The 20,094-nt window shown below is 43.2% G+C and overlaps 1 protein-coding gene across 2 annotated transcripts in view; it reads left to right on the top strand.

The window, feature by feature from the left end:
• Window positions 1-18,966, top strand: part of LOC125407958 (uncharacterized) — a 43,733-nt gene extending 24,767 nt beyond the window's left edge. Inside the window, exons 7-14 of one of the 2 annotated variants that reach the window (XM_048445884.3) lie at window positions 804-878; window positions 3,960-4,078; window positions 6,394-8,120; window positions 8,888-8,992; window positions 17,599-17,648; window positions 18,494-18,527; window positions 18,604-18,749; window positions 18,832-18,966. In XM_048445884.3, coding sequence (XP_048301841.3) covers window positions 804-878; window positions 3,960-4,078; window positions 6,394-8,120; window positions 8,888-8,992; window positions 17,599-17,648; window positions 18,494-18,527; window positions 18,604-18,749; window positions 18,832-18,928 — 2,353 coding nt within the window. In that variant the 3' untranslated portion in view covers window positions 18,929-18,966. The remainder of the gene's footprint in view (window positions 1-803; window positions 879-3,959; window positions 4,079-6,393; window positions 8,121-8,887; window positions 8,993-17,598; window positions 17,649-18,493; window positions 18,528-18,603; window positions 18,750-18,831) is intronic. The other variant, XM_087909894.1, reaches the window with a different exon arrangement.
• Window positions 18,967-20,094: the final 1,128 nt, after the last annotated feature.

The following is a 20,094-nucleotide window of genomic DNA, read 5'->3' on the forward strand; positions in this document are numbered from 1 at the left end:
GTGGCTCACAACTACCTGGAACTCACTCCTTCTGGCCTCAACAGTCACCTGAACACATACACATAAATAATAAGTAAACATTTTGTTTTAAAAAAAGAAATGAGAAGGGAGCTCTATATGGTGGTGTGCCTTTAGTTCCAGCACTCAGGAGGCAGAAGTTGGCAGGTTGCTCAGATTTTGAGGCCAGCCTGGTCTACACAGTGAGTTCAGGCCAGGCAGGGCTAACAAAGAGACCCTGTCTCAAAAATTAAAATACCCAGATTCCTGTGTTTTTAATATAAATGTATATATTGACTGACAGGACTTTAAATAAATGGGAATTGGGTGTTTAGAAATTAAAGTGAAAATGAACTTGAGTGAGAGCTGCGGTAGGGTGTGTGCGAGGTGAAAGTGAGTCAGTGACGGAGAGAGACTGCGCTATGCCAAGATTCCTGATTTAAGCGAATATTAAACCTGCTCTTTTTACGAAAAGAGCTCTATGAAATAATCTTCTATGGCAATAGATTTTACATTTATTTATGTTTAACTATATGTGTGTGTTAATATGCCCACATGTGTGGGAGAGGCCAAAAGAGGGTGGCAGCAGCTCTGGAGCTGGAGTTCCATGTGACTCTGAGCTGCCCAACATGGATGCTGGAGACTGAACTCAGATCCTCTGCATGAGCAGTGCATGCTCTTAACCTCTGAAGCCATCTCCAAGCCCAACTATAAACTCCTAAGCCAGATACTTTTACAGGAAAACCAGAGTGTAAGTGACCGCTTGTGATGAAAATGGTTCCTCATGGAATCTCTCTCTCCTTCAGAGACCTGGGGAAAACACATGTGCCACTGACAGCACTTGAGAACATCCTCATGATGACCCTGGAGCTGGAGCATCTGTAAGGTTTACTTTCTTAGGATGAGTTCACTTAGGCTTTAAAATGTTAATGCATATGTGTGTGAACACATGTGTGTGCAGACATGTGTGTGTGTGCAGATATGTGTGTGTGTGCATGTATGCATGCATGTGTATGTGTGTGCAGACATGTGTTTGTGCACTAGTGAGTGCATGTGTGTGTGTATGTGTGTGTGCAGGCATGAGTGTGAGTATGGAAGTCAGAGGACAGCTTTCTGAGGCAGCTCTCCTCTTACACTGTGGGTTCCAGGGATCAAAGCTGTTGGCATGGCAGGGGACTTTGTGCTCAGCCATCTTGTCAGCCCTGGCAATCTTTATAATTTCTTGTATTAGAAATTCTTTTGAGATTTGCCTTATTTATTGAGTCTGAGGTATTGAGATAAAATGTTCATGCAATTAATTCAAATGCATAGTTTAGTGAAGCTTTCATAGTTAGTTCCCTAACCACTATTACAGAACTAATACAGACTGTTTGTCCCCTCCTAAGGATCCCTCCTGAATGTCTGCACCCTTCCCATGGCCGGCTCCTGTGAAACGCCAACCTTTCTTCTAGCCCTATAGCTTCTCCTTCCCCAGAACATCTCATAAATGACATTCTACAGTGACCTTTTGGGTCCATCTTTTCTCACTGAGCATGATCTTTAGCGTATTTCACCAGCAGAGGACGAGAAAGCAAAGATGTCTTTAAACAGTGTTCATCTGGATTGGGGGGTATAGATCAGCAGGTAAAGTCAACCCTAGCGTGCATGATGCCCTGGGTTTGGATACAAACCAGCATCATGGTGAATACTTGTCCTTCCGAGTCAAGGCCATCCTCAACTAAACTAGCAGTTCCTGGCCAGTCTGGGATACAAAACAAGCTTGCCTTCCTGCTAGCTCATCTCAAGTGGTGTCTGTCGTTGCCATCCTAACTCTTTACTAGCTGTGTTCTGTAATATTTAGTCGTATGCAAACGACGTTTTACCATGTATGCTTGCTTTAAGTCAGAGTCCACATTGAATGAGGTGTCTGTTCTGGTTGAGCTTTTGTTTCATTTTGTCTGTGAGGCAGGTTCTCCTCCTGTAGCCTAGGTTACTTTGAACTTGTGATTATCCAGTCTGGCTTCTTACTGATGTCTGTGTTTTATAGATTGGCATCTCAATCTGGCTCTGTTTCCTGAGGAATAGGTCAGGTCAAGCATCTGGCACTGCCTTTCTGATGGGAATTTCAGGTGGCCTATTGTGTCAAACCCGATCACCCAAAGGTGGTATGTTAAAGTTCTTTAAGCTGGTTTTTAACATGGTACTTTTTTTTTTTTGAGACAAGGTTTCTCTGTAGCTTTGGTGCCTGTCCTGGAACTAGCTCTGTAGACCAGGCTGGCCTCGAACTCCCAGAGATCTGCCTGCCTCTGCCTCTGCTGGGATTAAAGGCGTGCACCACCACCACGTGGCTAAACATGGTACTTGTAAAGTAAATAATCTATGGGAATTTGGGGAAGCCCCACTATGGATACCACATGTTACCAGGGAAATCAGGGTTAGGAATGGACTCAAAAGGAACCTCGAAGCCAATTAGAGTAAACAAACAGACTAAATAAACTGTGGGCTCAGCCGCTGCCTGGAAGTATCAGACAGACAGGAGGAAAAGGGAAGATCACACCACTCCAACAGTCACATAGTAAAGGGGAGCAGAGAGCATCATGGGGGAGAAACAGGCCCAAAGGACTAGAGAAAGCACATCAGACTGTGGCCAGCATCTAGAAGAACGGGATCGAAGAGAAGGAAAGCGAAGATAGCAGCTCTCAGAGTAAGGACTCAGGAGGGCATGGTGACTCCACAGCAACTGCAGGGAGGCCAGGAATTCTGGGAAGGAGAACAGATTGTCTCATTGAAGGGAAAACCATTCTTACCTCATTAGCATGGCTTAAGTTGGGTCTCCCTTCTTGTGGGGTGGTTCCACCATCTTGAGGAGTGATCCCTTCAAGGGGTGGCCGACTTGCCCAACTGGAATGGTGTCACTAATGTCCCAGATCTGAGTCCCATCCTCTTGACCAGAAGGAAAGGTTTTCCTCAATGGGCCTTCAGTACTGCTGTACCACGCGTCCCCCTCAATGGGCCTTCACTGCTGCTGTACCACGTGTCCTCCCAAGCATTTTTCGCCTGGATGTGACTAATGATAAACTTGTCTGAAGCAGTTGTTACTTGGTGGTCTAAACTGACACATTTATTAACTGGTGTTCTTTTGGAGAATTACCCAGCTTTTGTTTTTGAGTACAGTTATCAATTCATGGATTCTCTTTACAATTACATTTTACTTTACTCTGGTCTCTGTGTGTGTGTGTGTGTGTGTGTGTGTATTGTGTGTATATGTGTGTGTGCATGTGTCATATGTGTGTATGTGTGCATATGGTATGTGTGTGTGGTATGTATGTGTAGTTGTGTGATGTGTTTATGAGGTGTGTGTGTATGTGTGTGTGTGTGTGTGTGTGTGTGTGTGATTCTAAGATCAAGCCCAGAACCTTGCACTGATACAGGAGTACCACACCAAAGAGCTGCATCCCTGCATCCCCAGCCCTTACTCTTTCAACTGCACCTGATGAGGCTTGGTCAATTGTGATCCTTGATGCCACTGAACTACATAATATAGCTTAGAGTAGGAGGTTTTAGGTTTAAGATGACTTCTAGTATTTCCACTTACAACAGAAATAAATTATCCCTAGGTTAGAGGCTTACCGAGGCCCTTCTTCCTGTGCATGACCAACCCAGAATGAGACTTGAGCTGAGGAGAGAGACTTCTACCATCAATGTCACCTGGTTCTGTTCCTGTCACTTCTGTTATAGGCGCACACACACACACACACACACACACACACGACACTTGTTCTTCTGTTGAACACTTCTGTCCTCCTTCATGATCACTTTCAGTATCAGAGAGCAGCAATTTGCTATTGAGTCCCCACCCAACTGCATATACCACATGCCTCAAGAACTCCATCCTCTGTGACCCTGTGGTGGCCTTGGCCTGCCTCTTCTGTACCTCAGTAAGGCCTTTCCAGCAAACCAATTCTCTGTCTCCCTGTTTATAGGATCTTACCTAGCCACATGACCTGCTGCCTCTGCAAATTTAAAAGTGATATTGAGGTTGTCTGCAAGACTGTCAAACTGCATTGCCACGCTGGATGTCTGACAAACACCACACATTGTTGTGAGTCTCTTGCCTGATGAATGTTTTAATTGTGACATATAATTTTTAACTGGTAAAGATAATTTCTTTTTAAATTACTTTTTATTTTAAATTAAAATTAATTATATCACTTCCCTTCGTGCCTTCCTTTCCCTCTTTCCAACCTCTCCCATACCCCCTCCCTCTCAAATTGACTTTTTCTTGATTATTATTGCTCCATATACAGATATATAAACACATAAATCTATAGTAGAACTTGATGAGAGTTTTTTTTAGGTTGCTTGTGTGTATATGATTCATGGCTGACCACTTTTATTAACTAGCCAGTTAGGAAGCTCATCCCTGGGAGGGACAGACTCTGCCTCGCTCAGCGGCCCTCAGTTGTCTGTAGCTCTTTGTCAAGGAGTGAGACCTCGTGACCTTTAACATGGCAGCCAGAGTTGTGCTTGTTCCGGGTGTGTGTAGGCAACTGTATTTTGAGGTATCACAAGCATAACTTTCTTGTCACTCCTAGACGACAAAATCTCACAGCTGACTTCCTGGTCCTCTGGCTCTTACAAGCTTTCTACCACCACGCCCCCTTCTGTGATGTTCCTAAAATTTAAACTAACAATTGTTTATTTCTATTCCTTCATTTGTAATAAAACTCCCTAGCTTCTAAACTTCTCCCCTGTGAAAATTGAGCTCTCAGATATTAATGCATTATTTAAAAATATGACTGTTCTGTGGGCAAAAGAGATAACTCAGAGGGTCAAGATGCTTGCCACACACATCTTAATCAATCCCTGGAACCCCCATAAAGGTGGAAGAAAAGACCAAACTCCACATGGCTGCCCTCTGATCTCCACACTCAAACCATCACACATGGATCCATATACATCATGTACATACAGACACAATATATGTATGTATGTATATATGTACATATGAGTATACATACACAAACACAAAACTAGAGAGATAGTTTAGTGGTTTAAAGTACTTGCTGCTCTTGCAGAAGACCAGGGTCCAGTTCCCAGCATCCACACTGTGACTCACAATCATCCACAACTCCAGTTCCAGGGAATCCTATGCCTGGCCTGACCTCTGCAGGCCAGGCACACATGAAGTACACACACACAAATGCAGGCAAAACAGTCATACACATAAAATGAATCCTTTAAAAGTACATACCTATTAGCCAGGTGGTGGTGGTGGCTGCAACGATGCACGCCTTTAATCCCAGCACTTGGGAGGCAGAGGCAGATGGATCTCTGTGTGTTCAAGGCCAACCTGGTCTACAGAATGAGTTCCAGAACAGTCAGGACCACACAATAAAACCCTGTCTCAAAAAACAAAAGAAGCATATACATATAAAAAATGTTCCATACAGGAAAAAAGCAAGAGAGGGGAGGAATGGGAGGGGTAATATAAATGTTCACGCTGTGAACTATATGTACACTGTGCTTGGTACCTTGCTTCAGTGGTCTCTTATATACAGCACTGCAGTCTAAGGCTGGTTTTATGTACATGGTCTCAAGCACCCCTGACCTATAGCGCAGGTGTAGATGGTTTGGTTTGGTTTTCTTTAGCAGTTTTTAACACTATGGTGCACTTTTATTTGGAATCCAAGAGCTTCTCATTCTAGAAACAGTAAATGCTGCCAGCCCCTCCTAATGGAACATGCCTAGATTGGCCAACTCTGTATCTGTGCTCAGCCTCAAGTTTTTCTAGCCACAGATCAGTTGTGTGATTTTAATTAATTGTTTGATTGTTTTTTGAGGCAGGATTTTATTATACAGGCTTGACTGGCCTGAGCTCCCTGGATACTCCAGGCTGACCTTGAACTCACAGATCTGCCTGTCTCTGACTCTGGAAGTTTTGTTTTTTTGTTTTGTTTTGTGTTTTGCCAGGATCACAGGTGTATGCCACCATGTCTGGTAGCGAATGATTTTCAAAGTGTTTTTCTAAACTGAGTGTGGTGGTACATGGTGTTAATGCCACCTACTTAGGAGGCTGAGGCAAAAGGAGCCCATTCCAAGGCCATATAGGCAATTTAGTGAGACCCTGTATTCCAACCACGCCCTTTTGCTGAGGCATGAACATGGGCAACTCTCCATCGACGCCCTGTGCGCACACTTGTAGCATGTTCTAAGCAGTTATTTTGCTAGTGCTGTCCTCTCTGGTTGTCATTGCCATTTCATAGGTTTAAATTTGAGTTTATTTTTTTCTTCACTAATGGGCATGTCCTCCAGTATTTGCTGGCCCCTATTTTACTTGGTTGGGTTGAATGACTGTGGACTGAAATGGGGCTGCCAGCATTTTCTGACCCAAAGCAATCTCTCCATCTTTGACAGTTGAAGCACCTATAGGGAACCCCGAAGGATCATTCATGAAGGTGTTGCAGGCCCGGAGGGAGAACACCAGCACTGAGCTCACTATTGAACCAGAGAGGGCCTATTCAGATAAAGATGATCTTAGCTCTTCAGGCTTCATGGATGAGCAGCTGGACTTTAACGATGAAAGTGATGTTATTAGTGCCCTAAATTACATACTGCCATATTTCTCAGAGGGAAATCTGGAAGATGTAGTATCGACATTGTTACCATTCATAAAACTGCTTTTTTCTAATGTACAAAATACAGATAGTTCACTGGAATCCTACAAAAATGATTCAAGGAGCCTTGCTCTTAACCCTGTACCAAAGGCAAGTAAGATGGCTTACAAAAACAAACTGAATAAACTTTATTTTCTAGAGAATTTGTTAGATGCAGAGATTGATGAGGTTAGAAAGAAAGAGAAAACTGCCATGCTTATGCAGCAGTCTGGCCACTTGAGTCCCAAATTTAAACGACGAATATTTGGAAAGAGATGGGCACCTGCCCGGGCCGAGGAAAACGGTCTTGCAGAGATTGAGAAGGCAGAGAAAAGACTCCACAGCCTGAACAGAGTGCTCAAGGGGACAGGAAGCGCACAGAAAAGGCCCGTCAGGGAAGTGAGTGACAAGAGACTGGGGAATAAGCAGAGTGTCCAGACACCTGTGGAGAGCATCACCAAAGATGGGCAGCTCGGGAGCCCACCCACAGCGGAGTTGCAACAGCTCAGTCTGGTTCAGAAGCCCAGGAAGTTAGCGGGAAATTCCTTCCACTCAGAGCCCTTTCCCCCAAAGGAGCACGGGGAATCAGTGTCTTCTTCCCCAGAACAGTCGCTGGTGGACAAGACTCCCTCTACAAAATCGCTGCCTGAGTTCATAGACAGACGAAAAGACTTGTCTTACACCATTTTTATTTTAGAAAGTGCAAATGCCAATGTGAAAAGAACGAAGGGGTCTAACCCTAGTTTACTGTCTAAAAAGAGATATCGAAACCTTAGGAAGAAAAAATCTCATTTCCAGTTGATTGCAAAGAGTCCAGAATCCTCTGCAGTGAGGAACCTGGTAAATTCCCCTGCAGAAGGGGTCCTTTCATCTTTAGGAGACCTGAGTTATGAAAAAAAGCCTTTTTCAGAATTATATGCTGCCTCAGAACCTCCTACAGAAAAACTTCTTGAAGAAAATCAGGCAGCAACAGATGATACTGAAGAAAACAGCCTCAAAACAGCCCTCACTGAAGAACCTGCATCAGAAAATATTCCCATTAAGAATCCTGCTGTAGAGTCTAATGAGCCTACAGCTGATTTAATTACTACTGCTCAGCAAACAAGCGAGCTACAGTTATCCTTAACCTTGGTGTCTGACTCTGATAACCATTTCAAAGAATTTGCTTACCCATTGCTGATGTCACCAGGTGAACGCTTTGAATCTCAGCTAAACCAGCAGCTGCGGCCCCTCATCCCTAACAACAACGTGAGAAGGCTTATTGCTCACGTTATCAGGACTTTGAAGATGGATTGCTCTGATCCCCGTGTGCAGCTGTCCTGTGCCAAGCTCATCTCCAGAACCGGCCTCCTGATGAAGCTTCTCAGTGAGCAACAAGAATTCAAGCTGTCCAGGGCCGACTGGGATACGGACCAGTGGAAAACTGAGAACTACATCAACGAGAGCACAGAAACCCAAGGTGAACAGAAGGGTCTGGAACCAAGTCAGGTGAGGATGGTGCTGGAACATGGGTCCCGCGTACCCTTTCAGTCACTTAAGCAGAAAGACCAGGGCCTCCTACTTCAGATCTTGTATTGGCCGCATAACTCTAGCCCAGCCAAGACAATGATTCCCATTGTAGTTTTGTGTGTATTGTTTTGTTTTGTTTTTGAGACAAGGCCTCACTGTGTAGCCCTGAATTCCCAGAATTCTCATGCAAACCAGATTGCCCTGGAACTCACAGAGATCCTCCTGCCTCTGCCTCCCAGTGCTGGGTTTAAATGTGTTTGCTACCACACCTAACTTCCACTGTGTTTCTAAATTTAAGACACAGAATATAATAAAATGTACTATAATAAAGCATGTAACATTGAATTCAGTATGATCTTTTATAAATAAGAAAGCTACTCACCTGGAAGAATGTTTTTAGGTTTTTAAAAAAAATAAATAAATAAACACATAGTTTTGTTGTTCCAGCACCTAGTACAAGCTAAACAAAGGGTGCAACCACAGAAGTACATCCCGAGACCTTGGATCTTTGAGTCAGAATATCACTGTATAGCCCAAAATAGCCTGCTCACTGTGTGGCTGAAGTTGATAACAAGCTCCTGGCAGTCCTCTATCTTAATCTCCCAATTGCCAGATTATATACATAAGTTACCAAGCACAGCTCAAGAATGAATTTTGAGCAATTCGCGTTTACTTTCTTTAATTCTTTTTACTTTATTATTTGGCAACAGAAATGCCTATTTATTCATTTATCTTATACTTTTTAGCGCACAAAAGAAGTTCCGGGATACGGCTACAACAACAAAGTCATCTTGGCAATATCTGTAACTGTAGTGGTGACAGTGTTGATTATCATTTTCTGTCTCATTGAGGTAAGGACAACAATACATTCATGTGTCCAGAATGTGCCCGCTCTGTGTAACAGGCTTAGAGGCTGCAAGCTGAAAACCTGAGCCCCTTACCCTCTCTGTCTACAGATAATGTCTCCATTGTGTTCACGGCACTCTGTGAAGTCGGGCTCCTCAATGGCAGGTCATTATGTAACGTTCTGATTTGGTGTCAGACTGGTGGTGTTGCTGTGAGAGGCTGTGGGAGCAGTGGAGAGTTCTCTGTCAGTGAGGATGGTGGAATTTTGAGGCTAGAAGGCAGAAATCAGCATGGGGTCAGTTCACGACCTCCAGGAGGATGTCCTCCGGCCCTTGTACAGACAGCACCTCCACACCTAATGTGTGGAGGGAAATGTCTGTAAAGTCCTATATTGCTCTTTAGTGATGTGTGCTGTTCACCACTGTGCTGGAATTTATTTGTACTTTTAAAAAAATTATGTGTATAGGTGTTTTGCCCGCATGTATGTCTGTGCGCCACTGTTGTGTGATAGATTTTTTTTTTTCCTGGGGAGACCACACACACATTACTTACCAAGAAAGAAAGTCCATGACATACCAAAGTAAACATTGTACCAGTTTGGTGAAGCAGTGAGTCTTTTTATTAGGGTTACTAATTTACAAAGAGCAAGTGTGACTCTAAAAGAGCCACATCACCAGAAGTCCTCTCCCAACATGGCAGCAGCTCCCCAAACCCCAAAATTCTGGGGCTCCCTATGCCTGCAGAGCGCCAGCCCCTGCCACAGTCAGTTGTCTCTCTCTGCAGTCACCTCTCAGAGGCTCCAGCCCCAGCAACTGCACCCCCTGGGTTCTGCTGGGCAGGGGCCCTCAAGAATCTTCCATGATTTTGTTTTTCCAGACTTTTAACCTTTCATTTACCTCCCATTTACTGCTTGAGTCTGGTGAGCCTTCCCTTTCCCTCCTAGAAGACATGTTTCATCCCAGAGGAGCATGCCCTGGAAAAACAACTCTGTGCCTGATGCCCTCAGAGGCCAGAAGAGTTGGTGGGATCCCCTGGACCAAGTTCCAGGTCGTTGTGAACCACCATGTGGGTGCTGGAAATCCAGTCCTGGGTCCTCTGGAGGAGCAGTCTCTTAACCACGAAGCATCTCTCCAGCCCTTCACATGCATTTTCATTCTCTTCTGCCCATTTGGATGGTATCTGTGAGGACTGGACGCACACAGTATTTTCCTGTAGTAGATAGTCAAGGTGTTTGTAAAGCTTTTTTGGCCCAATAAACCTCTCCGCGGATGGATGGAATAATCCAAATCAGACCAAATCAAACCTAATTAGAAAAAGCCCAGGTTTAATGGATACCAGCACTCCTGGGTGGTCCTCTGGGAGAACATGGAGAGGAGGAAAGAAAACTGGGGAGACCATGTGTTTGTTCTCTGAGGGGCAGTTTAAATAGCCTATGGGAGTGGTCTTGACCCTCTCTGGGGAGGGGATCACCATTAGGCGGGCTTTCTCGGAGATGGACTCTGGGCTGCAGCCACTCACAGGAGAGGGGCCTTGAAATGGAACTTTCCACCTAACATCCCAAAATGGATGCCAGGGGTTGCGGTGAAGCCCCACCCAGACAGTGTTGAGTAGAAGACTGACATTAAGTTAATTACCAAACAAGGAAAAATAAAAATCAAATGCATATTTAAAGTAGCATACAGAACCAGGCTTGACTGCACACTCCCGTAATTCCAGCACCTTAGAGGCAGAGGCAGGAAGACTGGGAGTTCTAGCCACCCTCGACTACATGGTGAGTTGAAGCCAACCTGTGCTACATTAAACACTATCTAAAAAGTCTAAAGATAACTTAAGAAAGTAAGTATCACATAGAGAAAAACAATGGACAGACCAGTTATTCTTTACCATTTGCACATATAGGCAGGAGTGTTGGGGATTAATTTTAGGTCTTGTGCAAGCTACGTGTGTGCTCTACCACTGTGCTACCTGTCCAGACACTAAGACTTCTGTAATATCACTCTAACGTTTGGTCAGTTGGGGGATTAGTGGGCAGCTACTAAAAGATACTTCACCTTAAAGAAACATATTTTAATAAATATGAGGAAGAAATGATGTGAGAGAAAAATAGCAGTGGTTTTAAAAATGAGTATGTTGGGGGGAGAGCTGTCTGTTCCCAGCTGCATTTGCAGAGGCCTTCGCTGCATGCTGGGTATGGATGCTGTCTTCCGCATCCTTCGGGATATAAGGCTGGTGCCTGCTGAGCACAGCACAGAGTTGTCCATTCCTTGTCTGAGCTAATCTCAGCCTCCTCTGGGAAGAGCTTATCAAGCCTCTCCTCGGGTGAAGAGCACCTTAGTCCCAGTGGCCAAACCAAGAGTAAATCTCCCATTCATTCCCCTATCCCTAAGCCTGCACCCGGACCCTTCACTGGTCAGTTTCGCCCCCTCAGAGACAAACAGGAAGTACTGGGAGTGTGAGAGTACAAGGAAACCACTGCAAATCACCCAAAGCATTAATATATTCCATGGCAAAACAACCCAGTGAAAAAGGAAAGTGTCTGTAGCCAAGGCCACTCACCTACCGGCCTGTGCCGCCTTCTGTGTGTGTTATGTGTGCTCTTGTCACCAGGGTGCTGCCACCTCAGGGAGTGCAGACTCCTCTGCTACTCCGTCCTAGTTCTTCTCTAGCACTGTTTTCTCATGTGTACATTTCCCACCTCCCCAGGAGAGAAGGAGCTCGAGACAGGGTTTTCTATAGCCAGAATGACCTGGAATCCACTGTGTACCTGAGGCTGACCTTCAACTCCTGATCTTCCTGCCTCAGATCACAGGCATGTGCCACCAAGTCCAGCAGCCCAGTGGGAAATAGAGAAATAAAACGCACTATTATATATATGTATATATATGCAATACCTATTATATATGTGTGAAACAGTGTGTGTGTGTGTGTGTGTGTGTGTGTGTGTTTGTACACAATGGGTATTTTGTCTGCATGTATGTCTGTGCATCATGTTTGTGCCTGGTGCCTGTGGAAGCCTAAAGAGAGTATTGAATCCTTTGAAAGTGGAGTTACAGTTGTGAGCCACCGTGTTGGTGCTGGTAATTGAACCTAGGTCTTTGTTGGTGGAAATTTCTTTCCTTCTTGCAGGTTCCTAAATAACTGACACAGAGACTTCATATTAATTGCAAATGCTCGGCCACCAGATCAGCTTGTTACTAGATAACTATTACATTTAAATTAGCCCATATTTCTTAATTTCTTCTTTGCCACATGATTTGGTACTTTTTTCTCAGTACAGCATGCCCTGCTTGTTTCTTTATGCACCTTCTGGTGACTCCTCTGACTCTGCCCTTCTCCTTCCCCACATTCTCAATCTGACTCTCCTGCCTAACCCTATTCTGTCCAGCTATTGGCCAGTCAGTTTCTTTGTCTTAGACCAGTGAAGAAAGAGTCAATTAGCCAATCTGAATTATTTTAACATCTAGATATTCTTGTGAGGGAGGGATATTCCCTGACTCAACCATACCCACAAAAAATGAAATAAATTCTAGGCAGATTAAAAGAATATATAAATAAGAGGCTGGAGAGATGGCTCCACAGTTAAGAGCATTGGCTGCCCTTTCGGAAGACCTGTGCAATATTCCTATGCACTGTGTAAGTATATGTCACTGTAATTGGTTTAATAAAGAAACTGACTGGCCAATAGCTGGATAGAATAAGGTTAAGCAGGAGAGCCAGACTGAGAATGTGATATATATTCACACAGTATATAGGAATATTGCACATTTCCCCATCTTTGTCTAATTAAAAAGGAAGATTTTAACTTTAACATAGTAAAATTATATACAACAAAAGGAGTTATCAAGTAAGAATTACAGTTACAATGTCAAGTTCATTTATATTTGGCAAAATTAGAGAAAATACTATATTATCTATTTTATCTTTGTGACTCTAAAATTTTATACATAATTTATCTTTTATCATAACTAAGAAAAACTTTAACTATGACTATCTAGTATTCAGCTCCATCAAAGACCCCAGAAGGGTGGAATGTTATAACAACAGGGACATCGGACTGCCTAGAGAGTTACCCTAAGTTCTTCTGTAATGTTGGGGCATCCATCTTTGCCTAATATATCTGACAGACATTTCTAAGAAGTAGAGAACTTTGAAGGACTCTCCTATCCTGTCTTGACAAAGTTCAGCAGTCACTTTTGTGTCCTGCTTGTCCAGTTTGGACAGCATACTGTCAGCAGCTTCTAGGCAAGGGCAGTTTCTTTGCCCAAACAGCTAGCTTTTGCCACTCCATATAGGATTTTGCTGTGTGATAATGTTCTTGTACACTGTAATGATTTGTCATTTATATTGGTTTAATAAAATACTGATGGACCAGTAGCCAGGCAGGAAGTATAGGCAGGGTGATTAGACTAGAAGAATTACAGAAAGAGGAAAGGCAGAGGTAGAGTCACAAGCCAGACACAGAGGAAGTAAAATGAGAATGCCTTCCTGAGAAAAGGCACCAAGCCACATATCTAAACATAGGTAATTATTATGGGTTAATTTAAGTTGTAAGTGCTTGTTAGTAATAAGCCTGAGTAATATGCCAAGCAGTTTATAATTAATATAAGCCTCTGTGTATTTATTTGGGACTGAACAGCTGTGGGACTGGGCAGGACAAAAACTTCCATCTATAGAGTTTCTTCAGTGCCCATCATCCTTTTTTGAAATAGATCTGAGCCTCTAGGAACAAATGTGTCTCATGCCAAGAAAAGCCTAAGTTATTAAAACATTTTAAATGTCATATTCTTTAGGTCTTTGAAATGTTTGAAGAATACCTGTTTATCTAAAATATATCTCTATATTATCTTGAAAAGATACCTAACATGATTACAAGTTTGATTATAATAGGTAACTAACTACTAGCCTGAAATTCTTTATTATCCTTTATTATTATTAGTTTGTAACAATAACTTTCAAGGACTAGAAATTTTCATTACATTGTTAAATGAGCTGTATAGGTACAATACCTAGGCAGGAGTACAAATGTGTACAGTGTGTTCTAACAAAAATAATCTTAATTTTGTATCAATATTTAAAAATATCTTAAGAGTAGAAACATACATACAGTATAACAAAAATAACCTCAAATTTGTATCAATATACAAAAATCCATACCAATATAAAATATTTAAGACTAGTTGCTTTTTTGGTTTAGATGTAGATTCAACAATTGATGCTTTTATCCCATCGTTTCTACATCCTAGCCTCCTTTATTCCTTTAGAAAGAGAACCCATTTGGGGGGAGGTGAGTGTCATTCTTTAGATTACTCTCTGTTGTTTGGGGGTGCTGGCATCTTTGTAAAACTTTACTGGGGTAGCCTATGAGGCTGGCTCATCTCAGTCAGCAGCCTTGAAGCTGTTCTGAGTGCAGAACTTGAAGGAAATTGTAATAGAGGTGCTCTGAGGTTTTGGGAAATCTGGGCCATCCACTTTTACTGATGTTTGTTTTTCTTGTTCTGAAAATACATAAACTTTAACAAGTAACATACATTTTTGTATTGATAAAAGTATAGACTATGTGTTGTATACAAGTTAGTCAAAGATGATTTTTTGTTTTATGTTTGAGCAGGTAAAATAAATATTGTGTATTTTGTAGTTTTTTCTAGGTTAATTTCTTTATATTTGTAGACAGACTTTTCGGGGGTCTTCCTTTGATCAAACCTGATTTTCTTTAACCTAAAATGAATCCACAGCCTCTCAAATCCTGTAGAAATAAAAGCAAAACCTCTCCCCCAATGCAACATACCTTTTGACTTAAATTTTGAAGTCAAGGTATTTTTTAAATGTGTAGTTGGTTTAATCCAGCAGCTTTAATCCAGTGTCTCTAAGCAGTCAAAAAGTTTAAAGACAACACAATAACATACAGGGTCCAGACTCTCTGCATTTCCCATCCTTACATGACTTTTTTCTTTTATATTACTTTACTTACTTTTTAAGGACTTTTATTTTAAAACTGTATTTTTAAATCTAAGACTGTATATATTCTTTCTTTTCTCTCTCCCTAATCTATTTATATTTTTAAGCATACTGTAACCCATTTAGAGAGTTTTTTTTCATCTGAATCTGTCTTTATCACATATCTAATCTTTTTTTTTTCCACATGAGACTTTAGACTGCTAAGCAGTGTAGCTACGACCTCTGCCTCTGTTTTGGTGACTGTCTCCCTCCCACAGGCAGTTAACAGGAGACGCTTTTCTGTGGCTGCCATGAGAGGATTGCAGGAACCTGCCTTGCCCTTAGCTCATGGTGCACTGGCTGCTCTGCTTGCTAGCAGCACCAGGAGATGCATCCCTGTACCAGAGAAATGAGACTAGGAAGCCGCTCTAGGCTCTGTTTATGTGTGCCTAGAACCCTTTTACAAACTCTCTCAGGTTTCATGTGGATGTAGTTGCTGAACCTTTGGGTGCCATTTGTTGACAGCTATTTCTTTCCCACCCACCAGTTCCCAAACAACCAACACAGAGACTTAATGTTAATTGCAAATGCTCATCCATAGATTAGGCTTATTACTAGCTAACTCTTACATTTAAATTAACCAATATTTCTTAATTTATTCTTTGCCACGTGGTTTGGTACTTTATGCACCTTCTGGTGATTCCTCTGACTCCGCCCTTCTCCTTCCCCACATTCTCAGTCTGGCTCTCCTGCCTAACCCTATTCTGTCCAGCTATTGGCCAGTCAGTTTCTTTATTAAACCAATTACAGTGACATATACTTACACAGTGCATAGGAATATTGCACAGGTCTTCCGAAAGGGCAGCCAATGTTCTTAACTGTGGAGCCATCTCTCCAGCCTCTTATTTATGTATTCTTTTAATCTGCCTAGAATTTATTTCATTTTTGGTGGGTATGGTTGAGTCAGGGAATATCCCTCCCTCACAAGAATATCTAGATGTTAAAATAATTCAGATTGGCTAATTGACTCTTTCTTCACTGGGCTAAGATACAGCTCTATCTGGATGCTTATCTTGATCCTGCTGTTGTTCCTGTACTAGTCAAGAATCACAGCATTAATCAGAGTTACTTTGTACATTAACTGAGCCCCACATTGCTGGATAACTTCCGCTGGTTACATTAACTGAACTCCCCCCATTGCTGGTTAACTCCTCTTGATTTGATAGGGCAAGCTCCTGTTCTCTGTCCTGTTTTCCATACATTGTGTAATCATTCTTAACATTTCCCTACCAAATGTCAGCTGATCTTATTTGTTTAAAAAGAAAGGAAGAGAGAGAGAGAGACAGAGAGAGAGAAAGAGAGAGAGAGAGAGAGAGAGAGAGAGAGAGAGAGAGAGAGAGAGAAAGAGGGAAAGAGAAAGAGAAAAAGAAAAAAGAAAATAAATGTTTGTACTGGGGACATGGCTCAGTGGTTGAATCTCTTTCTACACAAACATGAAGATTAGACTTTAGATTTAAAATTCTCAGGACCTGGAGAATTCCAGTCAGACATGGTAGCATGACAGTCACCTGTAATTCCCATGCCAAAGACAGACATAGGATTGCCCAAAAACAAGCTGCATAATGAGGCTAGTCATATCAGGAAGCTCTGGATGTGATTAACTCTGAGTCAGGGAATGAGAGGGAAGAGTTATGTAGATAGCCAACATCAACCTCAAGCCTCCATAATCATTCACACATGCACATGTACTCACACATTCACCACACATAAACACACAGCACACATGTGGGCACATACATATAAGTGGGGAAAAGATCAGATTTCATAAGACAGCATGGCCTTTATAGTTGTCCGCTGACGGTTGACACCTTGACAGCAGGCCTTACCTTCACTGCTGCCTCTGCTGCTGCCGCCTCCTCCTCCCTCTCCTCCTCTCTGAGATTAAACCAGGCCTTGCACTCTACACCGAGACAGATTTACAAGCTTTTGCTGGTTTAGATTGCCTTTTGTTTTTAGACAGAAACTCGCTCTGTGGCTTGTCATTTCTCTTAATGTTCTTTAAAAGAATTAGCATTTTCATCAGAGAATTTACTCATCCTAAGTTACATTTGTTCTGAAGCACTGCCCATCTCCATTGCTATCATAAATGGGAACTTGCTTAGTTTGTAGGGGAGATACATGTGGAATCTGTTGGGCTCTGTATCCTCACCTCTCTTATTTTGTCACTAGCCAACAGTATTGAATCCTCTTATTCTAGTGAAATATTAGTCGATTGTCTTGAACTTTTTGGTTGTTCATTGTTTCAGGTAATAGCAATAATAGTTCGTTCCTCCTCAATACCGTGTTTATTTTCCATATTACATTTCAGAAGCTCACCAGAGACAAAGGCTTCATGGTTGTGGTCAGAGGTATTCTGCTCTTGCTCTTCTCGTATATACGTTGGTGAAGTTAAAGATATTCCTTTCTTTGACTTTTAAGAGTTTTTCATTAGGACTTGTTTAATTTTATGTAAAAGAGTCAATACACCATATTAAGTGCCAGCTACATGAGACACCCTAAACTCGGTGCTACAGACGAGAAGAGTAGCAGGGTAGGTGTCAGTTAAGTAAAAGGAATAGATATAGCTTGGAGACCTCAGTCACTGTTATAATCATGATCATGTTGTCTTCCAAAACAGGTTTATTCTCACAGAGCAGCAAGAGATGGAGATGAAGAAAAGTACACAGGGTAAATACAAGATTAGCAACTGTTCAAAGAGAACCTGAGAGCTATCAGAGAGCTTGGGCCTCATTGGGGAAACTCAGAAAGAATGTTATTTCCCCTAATGTCTTGCCTGGCCCCCCAAAAAGGCAGATATACCCAAGACTAACAAAGAGATCTCCAAGTGTAACCATTTCTTTAAGGAAAGGAGGTTAGGCTGTGCCTGTTCTGCTGTTGGCAGCATACAGAACTCACTATGTATCCAAGGCTGGCCTGAGAATCTTGTTTCAGGCTCCCAAGGTTGGAATCATAGGCATGATCCACCATGCGCAGCTAGCCGTGCCCTTTAAACTGCTCTTACAGCTCCTCACCAGAGGCAGGCTGCAGGGTGAAATCCTGAGTCTGTGAGCTGTGCTGTGGACTTGGGCTTTGCACTTGGAGGATAAAGCAGCTAGGCAAGCAGGAGCGGCCCCTCCCTCACCTCAGCAAGTCTGCCTATGAGAACTGATCTGCAGGAGAGCAAAGGGCTCCTGCCCAGGGTGGCTTCTTCAGAGGGATAAGTTGGTTCAGTGGAATAAGTGGGGCTATTGTCATGCTGGTGCCTGGGCTCTGCTTCAGGACAAGTCACCTGCAAAGATCTCCCCGGGGCATTGTGGGCCCTTAGAACAGACTTAGAAAGTTCCTAAAAGCCAGATATGCATGGAATTGTTGTTAAGTCCCAGTGCTGGGGTGATCTTTGTTATGGGGAGAGCCAAGATGTCCCCAAACATACACACGTGCGTGCACACACACATACACACACACACACACACACACACACACACACACACAGCACAATCACTAACTGTCTTCTACATGTGTTTTCTTCCAAGGAGTAAGAGATGCTACAAGGACTGTGAGAGTCAGGTAAGCCCGAGACTCGGTGCTGTGGCTGGAGAAGGTGGGGGCTAACAGAACTAATGTCTCCCCTTCTCTTTCCTAGGAAGGATTTTTCTGGCTAAGGTGGCCACTATGGCTTAGGGATATGTATAGGCCTCTTCACGACACACGCAAGAAAAACATGGCTCAGGATCTACAGGACAAGGAGTCCTCTGGAGAGGAGGAGATTTTCAAAAAGGAGGTACCAGGGTAAATATCTTCCTCAGCTGAGGAACTAAGGGCAAGTTCCTCGTTTCAAAGTTTGAAAGCCTTGGCGTTGCTTTTCTTCCAGGGAGGTCAAGAAAGACGCGATGCCGCCGGCCCTGAAACTGTCGGTCACTGAAGCAGAGGAGAGTGAAGCAGCTGATGACGCTGAAGGCACAGAATGATCTGCTATCGTTTATTAATAAATTATTTTTGGTAGATTCGTGAGTGTCAAAGGCCTTTGTACACAAGTAAATGAAAATTGATGTGGAGCAATTTAGAGCGTGGGTCAGTAGGATGACTTATCACGTGAAAGCAGTGGCCATGCAAGCCAAGTCTGATCCAGAATCCAAGTTAAACAAAAAAAATGCTGCATGGGTAGTAAGCATCTGTAATGGAAACACTCGTGTGGCAACATAGAAGGTGAAGACAGAATCACTTAAAGCCAGCTAGCCTGGAGTACAGAGCAAAAAACAGATAAGAGACCCTGCCTCAACAAGGTGACTGGCCAAAACCAGCTCCCAAATATTGTCCTCTGAATTTCACGTGATTGCCAATCTAGACACTCCTCTCCGCCCCCCGAACACACACACACACACACACACACCATTTCAAAATGGGGAATGTGCTTACAGAACACAGAAAAAATACTGACTATTCAGTGATATGAAGTCTGGTGCTGGTCATGGATGCTCAGCATTCTTGGTCCCCAGAGGAGCAGTGTGACTGGGGAACCACCGGCCTGCGTGGCTGTTTATGGCTCCAAGCAGAGCGAGTGGCCCTCTAGTCCTCACCTGGCTGGTCAGTGAACTGGCTGCGAAGGAGGCACCTCTGGAAGCTCCTTCCTGAGCATGGATGTCAGGTGTCTCTCCCTGTGGTGTCGTCAGCGAGGCAACTTGAAGGACAAGAATACGGAGTATCTTGAAGACAGTGAAAGCAGTGGAAGCTGCCCCCACCCCTACCCCCTAGGAACGGTGTGTGTACTCGGTGCCGAGCCCTGGGCTGGACCTTTTACATCTTATGCCGTTTGACCCAACAAACTACCTCCGTAGCAGCATTGTTCCAAACTGTCTTCTGGTAACTGGGGTTAGGCAGGCCTATAATCTCAGGACTTAGGAGGTTCAGGCAAGAGAATTCCTGCAACTTCAAGGTCAGTCTGGGCTACCTCAAGGTTGCCAGTGAGGTCCAGGCCACAGGACTTGGAATGTAAGCAGAATGCAGCCTACTCAAGTACCCTAGACCACACATCATCGTAAGCTATTAGACCTTTACAGACCGAAGCCTCTCGGCCATTACCCTGCCGTGCTGCAGAGACAGGGATTTGGAAAAACACAAACCTTGATGTGGACAA

The sequence above is a fragment of the Myodes glareolus genome, chromosome 9, assembly GCF_982192425.1.
Source record: "Myodes glareolus chromosome 9, mMyoGla1.1, whole genome shotgun sequence".
In the NCBI taxonomy this organism is placed as follows: Eukaryota; Metazoa; Chordata; class Mammalia; order Rodentia; family Cricetidae; genus Myodes; species Myodes glareolus.